We start from the raw sequence: 19314 nt of genomic DNA on the forward strand, positions 1-19314 counted from the left end.
GGAAGTTGTCTTATGCTTATTTGTGGAACGTTTGTACTTTACTTACTTAGGCGATCCCTCATTGTCCAAGTAGGATAGTCTTCCAAGATCAGTGTACTGACGGTGGGTCCGTAGGTGACTGTGGAGCCCTATTCTTGATCTGCATCTTCTCCCACAGTGAGGGCATTGGTTTCCAGGTAGAAGGCGGTCCCAGTTGAGGTTGGATTGACATGCCTTCCTCTTGGCATGTTTCTCTCTTTCGCCCTCCATTCTTGCCTCTTTAAATTCTACAGCACTGCTGGTCACAGCTGACCACCAGCTGGAGTGCTCAAGGGTCAGGGCTTCCCAGTTCTCAGTGTCTATGCCAGAGTTTCTAAGGTTCACTTTGAGCCCATCTTTAAATCTCTTTTCCTGTCCTCCAACATTCCGTTTTCCGTTCTTGAGCTCGGAGTAGAGCAACTGCTTTGGGAGACGGTGGTCGGGTATCCGGACAATGTGGCCGGTCCAGCGGAGTTGATGGCAGAGGACCATCACTTCAATGCTGGTGGTCTTTACTTCTTCCAGCACACTGACATTTGTCTACTTGTCTTCTCAAGAGATTTGCAGGATTTTCCAGAGGAAGCGCTGATGGAATCGTTCCAGGAGTTGCATATGACATCTGTAGACAGTCCATGTCTTGTAGGCGTATAGCAGGGTTGGCCGGACAATAGCTTTATAAACAGGCACCTTGATATCCCTATAGATGTCCCGGTCCTCAAACCTTCATTAGGAAAAATGCTGCACTCGCAGAGCTCAGGCAGTGTTGTATTTCATTGACTTTGGTGGAGAGGTGGCTGCCAAGGGTGAGAGGGGGGGATGTACAAATATCTGAAATAAATAAATAAATAAATTGACAACACCTTAACTGACATAGATGAATGCTATGGAATTATGGAATTTGTAGTTTAGTTAGAGCTCATCACTCTTTGGGAGAGAAGACTAAAAAACTCATAAAACCACAATTGCCATAATTTCATAGCATAGCAGTTTTAGTGTAGTCAAATTGTATTAATTTCACCATATAGATGACCCTATGTCTCTTTATTCTGATACCCACTGTGATGTAAACAATGCTAATACTCCTAGGGATGTTCCTCCATCTTTTTCTCTTCCCATAAGTGCTCTCTGGACCCTCCAAGATGTAGATAGGTCCAGAATCCATAGATAGGATACAGAATCCATAGATATGGAGGGCCAACTATACTCCCTTTGTATTTTTCTCCTTACCAAACTGGCACGATGTCCTTTCCATTATTTAATCTTGAAGCCTTTTGGTTTAGCTCTCCATCTTCCACCATCGGAAAGTTTCATGAGAGACTTGAGAAATGCCCCCAAGATGGTCTATCCGAACATTTTATACCAGACCTCAGAAAGAGGAATGGATAGAGAAAATCCTAGATATTATGAATATGGATAAATGGCCATTTCTGATACAAAGATGAAAAATAAAAGCATGAAGATGATGAACTGGTCTCTGCTGGAAGCCTAGATTAAAGATAATGATGTGAAATTATTTATTTAAAGAGACCAAGAAGGAGAAATAAATTTGAACCACCACCTGGGAAAGGAAATGAATAAAAGAAGAAATAAGGACAATATTGTATAATCAAAACCCACTATGAAGTGGAATGGCAGCGAACACCCCATATCTTACCCCCCTTTCCTATTTCCACCACCCCTCCCTGTGATCCACCCCCTTACCTCCTTTACCCCCCCCCCCCACAACCCTTCCCCCCTTTTTTCTTTCCTTATTCAATACCCCCCCTTCCTTTCTACTGTGGACTTACCTCCTTTTCCTACTCCCACCCTCTCCCCATACTCTTAATTTTTTTTACCCATCCATGTAAAAAAAAACCCTTTAATAATTGTTTATATATATATAAGAACATTTTATACTAGGGTGGGCAACATGTAGCCTTCCTGGTGACAACTCTTATCAAAGCAAGTTACAGGGGAAAGGATGATTGAGCAAATCAGATATTACACTATGTAACACAATATTTGTTCCTGGGTAATAAATGTTATTTCCTTATTGGTTATATGATAAAAACATGAAAAGGTGTATTAAACTGCAAAAACTTTGTTTTCTCGAGACACCCTGCAGCACATTTTGCTATAGTTTTTCAATTAATGCCTCATTAAGTCTTGACCAATTCAATATAGTTGGTAGCAGCCACAAAAATGAACTTTCTGGAGTATAACAACTACTTTCAAGGTAAGGATTGCACAATTAAACAGGAAATAACACTTTCAAACCAGGAACAGGTTTTTTAAAAGTTACATGTTTGGCTGGAGAAGGCCAAATTCCTATAAAACCAGCATGTTTTTATGACTTTCTATTTTGCAGGTGACCTCTTCACCCTTGCAAACATCACACCCAGCCCACAGTTACAAGAGGTAGGTTCCATCTACACTGTAGAATTTGTGTAGTTTGATGCTACTGTAGCTGCGGTGGCTCAATGGCACAGAGTTCTACCATTTGTAGTTTGGTGTGGTACCTGCACTCTTTTGGTGTGGTACCGGCACTCTTTGTAAAACTTCAGCTCCCATGATTTTGTGGCATTGAGCTATGGCAATTCAAGTGGTGTAAAACTGCATTAATTCTACAGCGTGGATGTACTCCCCCCCCCCCCCCCACACACACATATACAAACAAAGAGTAAGAGAGAGAATTGGACTCCTGGAATTCTCTTTCTGTCTCCATGTAGCCAACATCACCAAGGCTGAGGTCACAATGCAATGGGACTGGGTGAGTGCAGGATGACTTCAGGTCCCTTGGAAGGGAAGGAGCTGGCCAGGAGGAGATCCTATTGATCGTAGAGCCATCCCTGGTAAAAGCATCCACCAGGATTACTTGGGCAAAATATTTCCTTGTGATCCTCCCAGCCAAATCTCTGTGGGGTGGCTGCGTTTTCCATATTTCGTTTTCTGAAGTGGGAGGGGAAGCAGAAAGGGCTATCAATTGCAGTCCTTTAAAAAATGTTTCTTTTTCTCTCAGGGAAGTCACATGAGTCTAGTCTACATTGGCATATAATCCAGTTCAAAACAGAGAATCTGGATTTTATATGGCAGTGTAGAAGCGGTCTGAGAGCTGATTTCCGACTTTTTGCTCTCTCCTGTCTCCAACATGTTCTGATATTCTGTCTGCCAAGAGCCTAAACCAGGATGAAACTCATGGAATCAAACTGTAGGCTGGTTTTACACTGCCATATAATCCCATTTCTGAATCCAGATTATCTGCTCTGAACTGGAGTATATGAGTCTACACTGCCATGCTATCCTGTTCAAATCAGATAATATGAATTCAGAAAATGGATTATATTGTAGTGTGTAGAAAAGGCTATAACCTTCATACAACTACATCCTGCTGGGTCTCTGATTACTTGATAGTAGAGAGAAACTTAAGCTCCATCATACTGTCCTATAAAATCCAGATTATCTGCTTTGAACAGGAATATATGGCAGTGTAGATTAATATAACCCAGTTCAAAGCCAATAATCTGGATTTCATATGACAATGAAGCCGGGACCTTAGAAAGCACAGTTATTGTTTTTAATTCCTACGCTTTTCAGCTACTCAGACCTACAACTCCCAAATGACAAAATCAACCCCTTCCCACCCCACCAGTATTAATTGTTTGAGTTCATGGTGCTCTCTGGATGTAGGTGAACTACAACTCCCAAATTCAAGGTCAATGCCCACCAAACCCTTCCAGTTTGGTCATAGGAGCTCTGTGTGCCAAGTTTGGTTTGATTACATCGTTGGTAGAGTTCAGAATGCTCTTTGTAGGTGAACTATAAGTCCCAGAAACTACAACTCCCAAATGACAAAATCAACCCCCCCCCCCCCCAACCCCACCAGTATTCAAATTAGGGCATATTGGGTATTTGTGCCAAATTTGGTCCATTGAATGAAAATATGTCCTGCATATCAGATATTTACATTATGATTCATAACAGTAGCAAAATTACAGTTATGAAGTAGCAACAAAAATAATTTATGATTGAGGGTCACCACAACAGGAGGAACTCTATTAAGGGGTCGTGGCATTAGGAAGGTTAAGAAACCCTGGCTTAGACCAACTGGCTACCAAGGCAATGCACAAATGATGAAATCGTTTTTGAAAAAGAGTAATGCAATTGTAATACATTTTTAAAATCAAACAGTGCAAACAATCCAAAATGTGAAATTTGAGGCTGCTTGGGAGAACCAAAACCCATGAAGAAGAATACAGTGTTAAATCTCTGCCGAAAGGCCAGAAGTGCTGGATTTGCTTGGGAATGAATCTTCCATACTCGGACTCTTTTATTCATCATAGGCTGGATCTACGCTGTCCTTACATCCCAGGATCTGATCCCAGGTTATCTGCTTTGAACTGATTTATATGAGTCTACACTGCCAGATAATCTGGGATAAACAGAAAATCTGGGATCAAATCCTGGGATATTGGGCAGTGTAGATCCAGTCTTAGATGATTCTGTGAAGACAGGAATATTTCTCCTATAATGTACCAACTTATGAAAAACAATGAATAATTAAAAGCACTGACAAGCTGAAACATCACTATTGTTTGCACAGGATATTTTTCGAATAGTCTTATTAATGTTACTGCATAGATTCCATTATGATGTCTACTTTCTTTCAGCATAGTTTGTAATAGCATGAATGCCTTCCGGCGACAAGTAGATGAAAGCCACCCTTTGCTACCTGGATATACAGGTAATTATAGATAGTTTTGGCCATAGTGTTGAACCAATTTCTCAGCATATCATTGTTGTTATGTACCAGTACTTTCAAGTTAGCTTTGACAGATACCCTATCATAAGGTTCTCTTGGAAGAATTTATATAGAGGCTGAAAAAGTGTGATTTGCCAAAGGCCACCAGGAAGGTTTTCATGACTGAGCAGAGATTGAAACCCTGGTCTTCAGGAATTTTAGTGCAATATTCAAACAAAGATCCACATAGTAAAAGCAATGGTATTCCCGGTAGTCACCTATGGATGTGAGAGCTGGACCATAGGGAAGGCCGAGTGAAGGAAGATAGATGCTTTTGAACTGTGGTGCTGGAGGAAAGTTCTGAGAGTGCCTTGGACTGCGAGAAGATCCAACCAGTTCCATACTTCAAGAAATAAAGCCCGATTCCTCACTGGAGGAAAGGATATTAGAGTCAAAGATGAAGTATTTTGGCCACATCATGAGGAGACAGGGAAGCTTGGAGAAGAGAATGATGGTGGGGAAAATGGAAGGTAAAAGGAAGAGGGGCCGACCAAGGGCAAGATGGATGGATGGCATCCTTGAAGTGACTGGCTTGACCTTGAAGGAGCTGCGGGTGGTGACGGCCGATAGGAAGCTCTGGTGTGGGCTGGTTCATGAGGTCACAAAGAATCTGAAGCGACTGAACGAATGAACAACAATTCAAACCATTATATCATGCTTCCAAATGAAGTTTAGCAGCTACTGCATTGGCTGCTTTGCCATCCCTGATACCCACAAAACTAAAAAGGGTTTTGCTGACTCCCAAGATGAATTCTTCTAGCATTGCAAAATCCCATTCTCTGTGACAGCTGTCCAACAGAGATTATGTGTGGGTTAGCTTTCCTATTTGGGTGAAATTTACCTGGGCATGGATTTCGTCACGGATGCTAGGAAGGAGATTGAAGTTATTACCACTCAATAAACTCACATATTCTAGAACTGAGACCTCTCTTTACACTAACATATAATCCAGATTATCAAATCAGACAATCCACATTATCTGCCTTGAACTGGATTATATGAGTCAACACTGCCATATGATCCAGTTCAAAGCAGATAATCTGGATTTTATATGGCAGTGTAGAAGGGACCTGAGTCGTGACACTCATATCTCAATAAAGGGAAGATTCTTTCACATTGTATACTCAAGCCAACCCATTTCTTGCTATTTTATATCAAAACAGAGATAGAGAGTGTAGGTCCTTCCAGCTACTACACTCCAGCCATCTCTCACCATTGGTTGAGATGGTGGATCCTAGACTATCTTGATAGTTGCATCTTTATTTTGCTGAGCAACAATGTCCTTTTATTGTTATTTTTTTCTAGGCTACATTCCTCTTAGATTTTACCGAATTGGAACCAGCTATGGAAATGATTCTGTTTGGTGTGTCAACACATTTCGTGATGCAACTCAGCGGAGAAATGACCAAATGAATGAATTGAGATGTATTGCAGCTACAGACCCACAACTACCACCCATCTGCTCCAATGAAGATACATTAAATGTACTTGATGACTATAATTACAAACATCATCCCAATATGCTGGGTATGGTATGCATCACTTCTAATGAATGTGGGGCTTAGCTAAACAGACTTCACTTTTATGGGGCAGACAGCATTGTTCTAAGTTTTCCTATGGATGCTGCTTTGTTGCAGTATTCATGATGTCAATGCCATGTTCTTGTGAAGGTAAGTAACATCAAAGGTTTCTGGGAGTCTGATAATTGCTTATTCATTTCCAAAAAGCTTATTAGGTCAGACATTCTTAGCCACATTGCCTATTTGGAAATATATATAGTCATAAACAATATTCACAGTTGCATGCAACAATAGTTCCCGGTTTAATACATCTGATGGCCCTTCCACACAGCCCTATATCCCAGAATATCAAGACAGGAAATCCCACATTATCTGAGTGTGGACTCAGATAACCCAATTCAAAGCATATATTGTAGGATTTTCTGCCTTGATATTCTGGGATATAGGGCTTTGTGGGAGGGTCCTCAGTTGGCCATGTTGCAACATAACTATAAGCCCGAGAACTTTGCAATTTCCCACTTACCTGTGGAAGCAGATTATCTCCCTGGTTAATTTATTATGTTTTCCAGATCTGCAAGGAGCTTGTATTCACACTTGCCGCTCTTCCAACAAGGCAATTTCGATGTTTTATTTTGTGGTTTGGGAATAGAGGACAGATCAGAGTGCAACTAATATTTGGTTTGGATGACACAACAAGAGTTGTTGTTTTAATTAGGGAAGTGTTGCTTAATATCCATTTCCTTAACATTAATTTTAGTGTTCCTTATGAGAGCCTTCTGGGTTAGAATGGCATGTGGGAAGATGAAATCAAACTGAAAGGATGAAGGCGTTGCACCAATGTCTGCCATATCCTCCCTTCACAATAGGAAGTGCCACTCTATTGTGAAGAACGCTTTTCATCCAAGCCACTATTGTACTTAGGAAGGTAACAGCAAACCTATCCTGAATAAAAACCCTGTGATAATTAGGTTCAACCTATGGCCACTATTCGTTGGAAATTACGTGAAGGCCAGGCCCGTAGCCAGGATTTCGATTTGGGGTGGGGGGCTGAGTTTGGTTCGGGGGGGGGGGGGCTGAGTCTGAGTGAAAAAGGGTCTACCCTAGCCAACCTTTTGTATCATTTCCCCAATCCTGAATGCTTACAGGTGAGGCAATTCCCTGTGCCTTTTGCTTTGGTCAAGAAAAGGATAGTTGGGGAATCTGGAAAGTGCGGGTCCATAAAAAAGTGCCTTTTGGGTCTGTATCAGGACCACACCAGTGCAATTAAATATTAACTGTCTACCAGTGCAATTAAATATTAAATTTATTATAATTAACTTTATATGTGAGTGATTTTAGTGTGTTGCAAAGGAGAATTAATTCTTATTTGCCTGAGATTTTCTAATACAAAAAACATCCTAGCTGCGCTTTATTTTCAGAAGAAAATGTGGAGACTTCAAGGCTGCTTTGATTTTCTTTTTAAGTAAAATATTGACCTTTGTTCCTGTGCTGTGGTATGCAAATATCACATGCTAGTAACAAAACTCTGTTTTTTTATTTAATATAGGGAAAACTCATGGTAGCAGCCTGTGTGTGGCCTGAATGCCACATGTGAAAGTGGAGGAGATAGCACATCTGTTTTGATTGATTGTAGTTGTTAAGGAGTAATGGCAGTTCCTTCTTTGGAAAACGCCAGGAGCTCCCCTCCCCGCCCGCCAAACAAATCCAATCTTTTGTTTAAAAATATATATGTTGCAGAACACCTCTGAGGCCTCTTCTACACTGCCATATAAAATCCAGATTACCTCATTTGATAAACTGGATTATATGGCAGTGTAGAAGGGGCCTGTGCCAAGCAGCATAGAAAGGGCTCTTACAGCTTTGCTGTTGCAAACAGGGAACAATAGAAATTGATTTCTGTTACCAGACCATCAAATGCTAATCAAGGTGGTCAGTTGAAACATTCACACCTAGCTCCAGCAGACAAGAATCCTTTGTCCCACCCTGGTCATTCCACAGTTATATAAATTATTGTTCCTCATTCCAACAGACCTCACTACCTATGAGGATGCTTGCCATAGATGCAGGCAAAACGTCAGGAGAGAATGCCTCTAGAACATGGCCATATAGCCCGAAAAAACCTACAACAACCCAGTGATTCCGGCCATGAAAGCCTTCAACAATACAATGTATGCATCCTCCAATTCCACATGGCTGAATGTATAATTACATAGTGTGCTGTCGCACGCTGGGCCTGTACATAAGACTGCAGACAGGACATAAATTCTGTGTGCCCAATGGGATGCCGGGGATGCCTCAGATTAAAGGCCTTTGGATTTCCTTAGACAGAGTCTTTAGATTGCTTAAAGGTTCAACAAAGTTCTTTAATATTGAAATCAAACAAGTACTTCAAGGCTTTCTTTATAGTCTATTGGCTCTCTCAATCTTGTCCACAGGGGACAGGCACTATCTTCATAACTGTATTTTGATTAATGGGGAAATCCTTAACCTCTTATCTGGGCAGTCTGTCTTTGCCTCTGTTGGCGTGGAGCCCCTACGCCCAGTACCAACTGCTTCTGGCTGCCGCGAGTGGCCCTTACCAAACAGAGTCCTTTGTAGACTTCCAGGGGAAAAGAAGGTGTTCAGGTTTCAGTGATGGCTAGCTGAAGTGCTGTGGGACTGGATTCCCTCAGCAAAGGAGCTGTAAGGCTGTAAAAGCCTCAGCAAAAGAGCTGTGCTGAGACTGTATCTCTCTGGCCAAGCTATGGGCTGTATCTCCCCAGCCAAGCTGTGGGGCTGTATATCTCCCCGGCCAAGCTGTAAAAGACAAAGCTTTCTACAGGAACTCCTGGTTTTATGTCCTGTATGAAAGACTTCTCTGTGTGGACTGACCCAAAATGGCTCCTATTCCCTCCAAAACCCAAAAAGGGGGCGGGACCAGGGAACCTAATGATAATTGACAGGTCATAGATCCAATAAATGCAAATTAAGGAAAGCCATCTAACTGCAACAGCATAGAACTTTAAAATACATGCAGTAATCAACAAATAGCAAGATAAACTGGAGCTCCTGGTGCAGCTGTACCAGAACACATAGTATCACATATGCATTGTTATTCTCATGCTTCAAGCCTTCATGGCAAATGAAAGAAATAATGTATTTTATTTTCAGACACTTTGTGCCTCTGGGATAAGGTCTGACTTTTTGTAATGAACATGCCTCTCTTTTATCTTTCAGGACCTGTAGAGACAAGAAGGGATCTGCTGGAGCCACCCATACCAGGATGGACTGGCTTTGTGCCCAGGTCAAAGGTCACAGAATTTGGTCATGGAGTACGCTATCATACCATGGCAGAAAATTGTTACCAAGATTTTAAGAATTCTTTGGATAGAGTTCAGCGTGATTATACGATCCAGCAACCCATGTATGTTGAACCTAAGCTCTTATAATTCCTCTTCCTTCTCCTTCTTCTTTATTGATTGGATATATATCCTCCTTTTCTCCCAAATGGGATGCAAAGTGGTCTATAGGAGAGTATGCTGACTTGAAGATAATATGCTTAGATTGAGGGCCCTTCCATACAACCATATAAGCCAGAATATCAAGGCAGATAATCCACAGTATCTGCTTTGAACTGGACTATCAGAGTCCACACTGTTTTATAATCCAGTTCAACGTGGATTGTATACCCCTGTGGGAACGAGCCTAAGATACTGAAACATCCTGATCATTAACAGTCAAGCTGAGAATAATATCAACTGGATAAATAAATGGCATTCATAAATATTTTTGCACACCCAAATTATATGGCCCAAAGTGATTTTTTAAAAAATGCTTAATTTTTAAAAAATACTGAGAATTAAAAACATGAAGATTTATTTGTTTTTTGTAATATAAGAAATTTAATGTTTTAGCTCCCACAATTCCTAACTGCTAGTAAAATGGCTGGGATTACTGGGAGCTGAAGGTACAAAATACCTGGAGGGGCAGAGTTTGAGAAACACTGTTCTAGAACATAAAATCCCTCGTATATAACAAATATTAAGTGCACAAATAATCTATGTCAGTGTTGCTCAACCTGGGAGTCAGGTCCCCTGGTGGGGTCGTGATAGGGTGTCAGATGGGTCATCAAAGACTATCAGAAAACACAGTATTTTCTGAGGTCATGGAGGCTCTATGTGGAAAGTTTGACCCCAATTCTATCATTAGTGTGCTTCAAAATGCTCTTTGATTGTAGGTGAACTATAAACCCCAGCAATTACAACTCCCAAATGTCAAGGTCTATTTTCCCCCAAACTCCACCAGTGTTCACATTTGGGCATATTGAGTATTCATGCCAAGTTTGGTCTAGATCCATTATTGAATTGACAATGCTCTCTGGAGGTAGGTGAACTACAACTCCAAAATTCAAGGTCATTGCCCACCAAAGCCTTCCAATATTTTGTGTTGAACAATGGTTCAATTCCATTCAAGGTCATTGCCCACCAAAGCCTTCCAATATTTTGTGTTGAACAATGGTTCAATTCCATTGTTTGTAGAGTTCAGAATGCTCTTTGATTGTAGATGAACTATAAAATTCAGCAACTACAACTCCCAAATAACAAAATCTACCCCCCCCCCCACCACCACCAGTTTTTAAAATACATCCTGCAGATCAGATATTTACATTACAATTGATAACAGTAGCAAAATTACAGTTATGAAGTAGCAATAAAAATAATTTTATGGTTAGGGATCACCACTACATGAGGAACTGTATTAAGGGGCCGTGGCATTAGGGAGGTTGAGAAACACTGATCTATATGGATGTCTGAGAAAGTGAGTTTTGCTTTCTGATATTTCGATGTACACGAACTTTGTTTCATGCACAAAATTATTTAAAGTATTTGCATAAAATGAACTTGTGGTTATGTCTATAAAGTGTATATGAAACATGTGAATTCCATGTTTAGACTTGTGTCTCTTTTCCAAGATATCTCATTATGTAGTATTCCAAAATCTGGAAAAAAAATTCCAAAATATGGAACACTTGTGGTTCCAAGCATTTCAAATAAGGGATACTCAATCTGTACCATAGTTTTTCACATAGGGGATACCCTTCCTTTTACTGTGTCTTTGATATCTTCATAGTGTCCCATGGATACATGGAACCGGGGTCATAGGAATGTAGTCTTTGGTTGAAATCCTGTTGCAGAGTTGCAGTAGTTTTGGTGCTACACATTCAAACTCATCCTGAGCCTCTTCCCAATCCACACTTGTTGAAGCCATCTCTGATAGTAAGTGTGTGGAGAAGGAGATGTTAGAGGGGGCAGCATCTGAGTTGGAGTCCAGCAGTGCACAGCATCTTCCTTAGCTGAGCTTGGAAGATGAGCCTTAGGAGGAAGCTACCACTTCTCAGCCTGTACAGCAAGAATAAGCAAATACATATGGGCAAGTGTTCTGGCTCTTTAAAAACTTGCGTAGAGAAAAAGCTCAAGTTCACAGGTCCACCCGATTAGCTGAAAAACTAACTATCAATAGGCAGCCACTGGAAACCTAGCAGAAAAGGTTATCGGGAGTTTCAACTTATTGCCTGTAGCAATGTTGGTGTTTGGAGCTGTGGCCTTGGATTGTATGTGATCTTGGAATTAATGAACTTCTGACTATCTCTTGGAACTTGGCATTTGGATTTTGGATTGATCTTGGACTTTGTTATCTGCGGAAACTGGCTTTTGGATCTCAGAACGAACTATGGACTCATCTTCAATTTGTGCCTCTTTAGGTGGAATCTTTGGTTTGAACTTGGATTGCTTGCTGTTTTGATGAACCTTCTGTTTGGAAGCTGGGTCTTAGCTTCATGACAACACTGCTCAAGAAGTGATTGATGGAGTGGGGCTATTTCTCTTTCACTAGGGAAGCACCTGATTGACATTCCCACACTTTCCCATAAATGCTTTCTAGTGCAATGAACAAAAGCAGGAATCCTGTCACAGCCTCACCAAACTACAAACACATTTCCCCAGCACCAGATAAATTCAAAGGCAACCCGTTTGCACAAATTAATGTCAAATAAACCCTGTGAGAGGTTTCCCATAAGTCATAAATGATATGAAGACAAACAACAACAAGGAAGCTCAACTAAAGATGCTCAATATTTATTAAGTACTATTACATTCATGCTTCAAGCTGCTTCTAATTTTGTGCCTGCAAAATGTGTGGTCTATGAATTTGTGACCTTTTTTGTTTTACTTTGTTGTTATTAGATATCCCAATTTGATTGTTAATCCTTTCCATTTCCCCTTTTTCCTTATAGAATGTTATCTTTTCATATATGTTAAAAAAAATGTTAGGTTGTTTGTGTAGCCTGTTCTCCTGTGGTGTTCTTAAGATCCTTTGATCATGTTGTGTGAGAGGCCTTTGACTTGGTAGGAAGGGAGATGAAACATAGAAAGCCCACATTCAAATTCCAAATGTTGATTTAGATCAGAAGTCAGGAATGTGTGGACCCCAGATGTTGCTGGAGTGGAGCACTAGCCAGTGTAACCAGTGGAGTGGGAGAGTACAAATTTTCATCCAACAATATCTTACGGGGTGACATCCATCCATATTTTAAGTGGAAGCTAGAGACAGTTAATGCTCTGTAGTATATTTCCCAAAGTCCCCAAGTGTTTCAAACTCCAGTTTTCTGCCTTGGTTGTAGTTGTCAGATAGATGTTTTAACCATTTCTTGGTCCAGACCATGTTATGTTGATTGCAAAGCGAGGATGTCATAAGGTCTGCCAACCTTTTTTTTACTATTAATAACTAGAGCCCTTCGGGACACCATGGGTAACCATACATTTAATTCTGATTTTGAGGACTTGGAACATAATTCACCATCAGATTAATTTTTTGGTAAAAAAAAATTAAAACACACACAAATACATACACAAGCAATACAAGATGGCAGAATGGTTCCACCTTAAATTTTAAGTCAACAATCTAAGGAGAGGATTCAACATCATCATCATCATCGTCTTCATCATCATCATCATCATCATCATTATTTGAAATACAAGATTAGTACACAACAAACAAGATCACTCTGCTGTCTGTTGTACTGGATCACACGTTGGACACTTCCCAAGTGTCTAGGACTGTGTGATGTATCGCCAAATAATGCGTGCAGATCCCAGTAGGGTGGCCTTTTGCAGCTGACAGATAGTAATTTTGTCAGTACCAACTGTGTTTAAGTGCAGGCCAAGGTCTTTAGGCCCTGCACCCAGTGTGCAGATCACCACTGGAACCACCTTTTCTGGCTTGTGCCAGAGTCTTTGCATTATTATTATTATTGGGTTGTTGTAGGCTTTTCGGGCTGTATGGCCATGTTCTAGAAGCATTCTCTCCTGATGTTTCGTCTGCATCTGTGGCAGGCATCCTCAGAGGTTGCTGTTGTTGTTGTTATGCTTATTTATACCCCACTTTTTTCCACAAGGAGAGACACATAGTGGTTATATGTTCACACTGCATACTGTTTTTCCTCTACTAAAATATTTCTGCCATTCACTGACTGTAAAAGCAAGATGTCTACTTCATCAAAGAGCAGGAACCGACAAGGCAAAACGTCACTTGCTACCTCATCTTACCTGAACATTTATGGACTTTTGTTAGCTGTAGACAAGACAAATATTCAAAGGGTCTAGTCTTTTTATTATGTGGGCAATTCCTTTCTCTCACATAGCTGTCAAAGGCCCAGAGTTTTTGTTAGAAGGGAAACATCCTTGGTAAAATTGGCTGAATTAATTGAAGCCCATCAGCAGAAGCAGAGAACCTAGTTTTAAAAAAAATAGGGCAAGATCTTCCCATGTAATGGAGGGTATATCTTAACCAAATACTGTGTAAAGCAGGAGACTTCATGTGAGAAGCTGTCCTATGTACATAAAAAGCAAGGATCCTAAGAATTGAGAACCACTTCCAGGGATGAGGCCGGGTGTTGAAAGGTGGCAGGTCCGACAGCTTAGAGGTCGAGTGCTTGTTTGGGCAGGAAGCCTGGTGACCTATGTCGGAACTCCCTATTATGCTGCACTTGAGGAGTGAAGTCCTGACAGATCGGGCTGGACGAAGGGATATGGCCTTCACCTAGGCACAACAAACACATAGTGTGGCCATTGGAATCTGGGAGTTTACTTCCGCAGGCTGTATACTTCTTGAAAAAGGATGTGGATGACATCTCAACAATACGAACTAGCCTGAAGGTGTTTCAGAGGTCCGAGTCAGGGCTGGTGGGAGACTGGGGCAGCGTAGTCTTAAAACAGTCCAAGTAAAGTCAAGAGAATAGCAAAAGAAGCAAAACGATAACCAGAAGCAGTCCGAGTCAAGCCGTTAGAGAAAACTATTAGAAATAGCTACAAGAGAGACGAGAGGTTCCAAACTGCTGCTATTAGCAGCGGAAAAGAGGAACTGAGGCTCTGCCTCCTCCCAGGGGCATTTATACAATATGGAGAGATTGAGTAAGGCTGGTTACTGCCAAAATGTTTCAAGTTAGAGATTTGGAAGGTTCCAAACTACACCGCACATGCACAGATAACCCTTATGTATAAATTTCACAGATCACTACTCAAAGAAACACAGTTATAGGTGAGCAACTCATTCTTTTGAAAAATAGGGCAATACTTTCCCATGTTATAGAGGATATATCTTAACCAAATACTGTATAAAGCATCATATAGTAAACTACGTTGGAAAATATGAAATATTAAGACATGAATGATGTCCTTTTCTTTCCATTTTAGTAAAGAAATAATAATAACCAAACCCAAAGAACCTCATCCACACCAGCGATTCTATAGACCAGAAGGAATGTTACCCAAGTATACAGGACACATTCCACGTAAGTGTACAGAATTTTATTCTTTGAATGAGACTGTTTACCAAGATCGCTTGCTACAATATACATGGTTCTCTTTTGAGGGTAAACAATGAATCAAAATAGATAGGCAGCTGCTTCTCAATTTTTCCTGCATTCTTTTCCTTCAAGGCATCCCTGTCATTGCCTTGAACTTTAGCAGCATCAATCAAGTTGCTCTAAGACTGCTCCAACTTTTAGGAGATGTACTCCCCAGCTATCTACATTGCCATACTAGTGGCAGCGGTCAATCTCCTTTGCAGATTAGCAGTTTAGGAAGGAGGCGTTAAAATTCTTCCCCAGAGCAATGACAAACTCCAGATTTCCAAAGGATGGACTTGCATGAGTTAAAGTGGAATAATACACTATAACTGCTGTGTAAGTGAACCTCATGTGTACAAGATTGGTACATGAAGATTATTAGCCTTCTGAGGTAGGCCATTGTGTGAAAACAAATTATGTGGGTGATCACATAGTAAATTATATCTTTCAAGAATCAGCTTGAGTTAAACTCTGGGATACATATTTGATAAAATATCTAAGTGCGTGAGTATTCCTATGAGTATAAGCCTGATAATAGAAATGGCATTAATTGAGCATGCATGTCAAAGATAATCTCTCAGTGTCACACTTCTCTTTTCTTTCTGCTGATTTTAAGTGCTGTGCTACCCTACATTGTTGCATTTTAATGATTTTATCCACCAAGGGCATTGTTAAACTGTAGGGCAGCCTGCAAATAGTTTAAGTGTATAAATATAAATACATGACATTGAGATGAAACAGTTAATGCCAAAATGCTAGGAAGACAGGCAGGATGATTGTGCCTGACCGTGCTTTGAATGTATTCAAGTCCTTGAGTGTTTGCGCAGCCCCAGTATATAAACTAATCTCTTTATTGCAATTATTGAGGACATTTGGCATCATTTCAAAAACTCATTGCAAGTGATTCAAACTTCTGGCACCAGCAATCTTTCTTTTTCACAGTAAATTACTCAGTGGGGAAGAAGAATGGGCAATGGATGAGCCAGAAAGGGGATAGTGCAGTGGTTCTCAGCCTGTGGGTCCCCAGATGTTTTGGCCTTCAACTCCCAGAAATCCTAACAGCTGGTCAGCTAGCTGGGAGTTCTGGGAGTTGTAGGCCAAAACACCCGGGGACCCATAGGTTGAGAACAACTGAGATAGATAGTGTGTCCATATATAGTTCTTCCTTTTAGTGGTTTCAGCCCCATCCACCTCTCTTACATGTGGCTTCAGCATGTGGCCTTCTGCACCAAAAGATTTTCCTAGATCACATACGTGTTCAGTTCTTGTACAGCTTGTGGTCATGAAAGGATCTCAGCATACATATTAATAAGGGTAAACCATGGATAGGAATCGTGAAGCCTTCCAAAAGTTGTTGGTCTGCAATTCATAGCAGCCATATCCAGTAGTGAGAGATTATGGGAGTTGCAAGTCAGCCTTAAAGGGAGTAATGGGAATTTCAAATTTCAAGAAATGAGTGGTGGTGATTTTTCCAACATGGAGGTTTGTGTTTCCTGAACTGTTCAGCAGTTCAGTTTTCAAACAATTATAATATATATGGGGAACTTTGAACCAAATGAAAGTTTCAGGGGAAAGGTAATCCAACACACCTGAACGGCCAAAGGTTTCCCATCCCTGACCTACAGATTTGAGGCATAATACTAATTATACACACCAAGTTGTTACATCAGCACTACACTGTTATTGCTATTTGATCCCACTTCAGATCGCAACCTTTTGGAAAGGGCTTTACATGTAGATGGTTTGGAAACAGGAATCTTGTGAACAAAACATAAACATGTGTGTATCCATAGTTCTCTGTCAAAAAAAATATAGCAGACTCTATTTTCTGTTAATTCAGCACTCTCCCTTAGATTTAGATGTTAATGATGAAATTATAGCCCTCCCTAAAATCAGACATTCTGAACTTTTCCAAGCAGTGGCTATTACAACCTCTAACCATGATGTTTCAGAGCTAGAGACCTTTACTTCTACCAAGGAATGATGGCTCAGAATTGCTACCCTATAGCATATGATTCTTACTCCATACAGTAACTTTTCAGTCTGAGTCTCTTTCCCTCCCCACCTCACTCACTTTGATCCCAGAGGACAAGAGTTTCCGCTTTCTTGGGTGACTGCACTTGACATTTGCCTTCCAACATTAAAACAAATGCTTGTGTCTTGTAGATGAACGTTCTGGCATTGGAAAAACCTTTGGGAATGTGTGCAGAAGCTGTTCTGTTTGTAATCACTCTGATGTGAGTTATGGAGCTTATCTTAAGAAGAAGCACAAGGCTGAAGCAGTTCAAGAGTCTATCAAGGAAGATGAGAAAGCCTTACCTGCTTCATGTTTTGAAAATGAAAGTAGACAATAAAAAACATGTAGTAATATTGAATATGAGCACATTTTTAAGCCTTCTATATTTGCTCATCTTCATATGTTCAGTTGTAAGTATTTCAACTTTCTTGATATTCTTGCTTGCAAAGTTAGGTGCCATAAACTGCAGTATGGGATACTTTATAAGTTGTGAAGTCATCTAGACCAGGGCTTCTGAAATTTTTATGGGACTCCAGATATATAGGTACCATATATACTCAAGTATAAGCCCACCCAAATATAAGCTAAGGCACCTAGTTTTACCACAAAAAACTGGGAAAACATATTGAGTCGAGTATAAGCCGAGGGTGGGAAATGCAGCAGCTACTGGTAAATTTCAAAACAAAAATAGATACCAATAAAATTACATTAATCGAGGCATCAGCAGGTTAAATGTTTTGAATGTTTACATAAAACTGTAATTTAAGATAAGACTGTCCAACTCTGATTAAATCATTATTCTAATCTTCTTCAATGTAAATGTGCTTACATCCTTCCAATAATCACCATAGTTTATTTTGACTATACATTTTGAATATGAATAAGGAAAAGTTGGAAGGGGAAAACTAGAGAAGAAAAGACTGGGGAAGGTACGCGGTCTCTCCTCCTCTCTCTTGGCACAGTAACCCAGCTGTTCTTTTTTTCCTCCATCTTTTTCCCCGTTCTTTCTTTCTCTTCCATATTTTCTTTCCCATCTTTTCTCCTAATTTTCCTCCCCCCTCCTTTCCCCCTCGTCCCTTTTCTCTCTCCTTCCCTCCCCCCTCCCTCCCTTTTTCTTCCTTCCTTGTATAAAATGACATAATCAACCTTTGCTTTTTGGAATTTTTAAAAAATATTTTCAAGTTGTAAATGGTCAAGTCTGCAGATACAGAATCTGTGGATATTGGGGACTAACACTAATGTGTTAATTTAGTCCACACATTACTAATTAATGAGCAGGTTTTTTTTCCTGTCATTAATTTTGTCTACATCTGAAATAAACATTTCCAATCAACTCCATTGTATGTAGGTACAGCACAGGTGTTTTGGGTGGACAAAAGGGGTGGTTTGGGTGAGTTTTTTTTTAAAAAAAGAAAACAAATGCACAATTTAATGAGAATCTTTTGCATCTGTCTGTATGATACCTTGAACATTTGAAATTGAAATTTTCCCTACAAAATCAATTAACCTTTAGACTTTTCCCCCTCAGCCTATAATTTGTGAAGTCTGCCATCAGGAGAGGGAGGAAGATTAGGTGGCATCTGCTATGTTGCAAACTATAATTATTAACATTATTTGCATGATTAATTCACTCTTCCAACTTCTCCTTAGTGAGGGAGTACTATTTCTGTAACGCCTCGATAATAAAAATGTATAAATCATTTGCTTTGAAACTTTTATGCACAGAAAGTGGAGGAGCGGGTAGTGAGATGAATCAAAATGTGCAAAAGTAGCAGCAGGATCATAGAATCAAAGAGTTGGAAGAGACCTCATGGGCCATCCAGTCCAACCCCCTGCCAAGAAGCAGGAATATTGCATTCAAATCACCCCTGACAAATGGCCATCCAGCCTCTGCTTAAAAGCTTCCAAAGAAGGAGCCTCCACCACACTCCGGGGCAGAGAGTTCCACTGCTGAACGGCTCTCACAGTCAGGTTGGGAAGGATAATCCTTCCCAACCTGCAGCTCGTCACGTAAGAAGCTTGGAACTGCAAATCTCACATTAAAAACCTAAAGTGGTTTGAAAATGAGGAAATTGTCAAGATGGAAGGCCAATGTGAA

At 40.4% G+C, this 19314-nt stretch overlaps 1 protein-coding gene across 1 annotated transcript; it reads left to right on the forward strand.

Annotated features, from left to right (window-relative positions):
• The first annotated feature begins 4680 nt into the window (after positions 1-4680).
• Positions 4681-17553, forward strand: SPMIP5 (sperm microtubule inner protein 5). Its single transcript, XM_060767025.2, has 5 exons — positions 4681-4738; positions 6101-6322; positions 9532-9718; positions 15045-15142; positions 17366-17553. The coding sequence occupies exons 1-5, from the start codon at positions 4681-4683 to the stop codon at positions 17551-17553; spliced, it is 753 nt and encodes a 250-aa protein (XP_060623008.1).
• The last annotated feature ends 1761 nt before the right edge of the window (positions 17554-19314 follow it).

This window comes from Anolis sagrei, chromosome 3, assembly GCF_037176765.1.
Source record: "Anolis sagrei isolate rAnoSag1 chromosome 3, rAnoSag1.mat, whole genome shotgun sequence".
In the NCBI taxonomy this organism is placed as follows: Eukaryota; Metazoa; Chordata; class Lepidosauria; order Squamata; family Dactyloidae; genus Anolis; species Anolis sagrei.

Coding starts and splice junctions, on each gene's coding strand:
- SPMIP5 (XM_060767025.2), top strand. CDS start 4,681: ATGAATGCCTTCCGGCGACAAGTAGATGAAAGCCACCCTTTGCTACCT. Junction 4,739..6,100: donor TTTGCTACCTGGATATACAG/GTAATTATAGAT, acceptor ATTTTTTTCTAG/GCTACATTCCTCTTAGATTT. Junction 9,719..15,044: donor TATACGATCCAGCAACCCAT/GTATGTTGAACC, acceptor TTTCCATTTTAG/TAAAGAAATAATAATAACCA.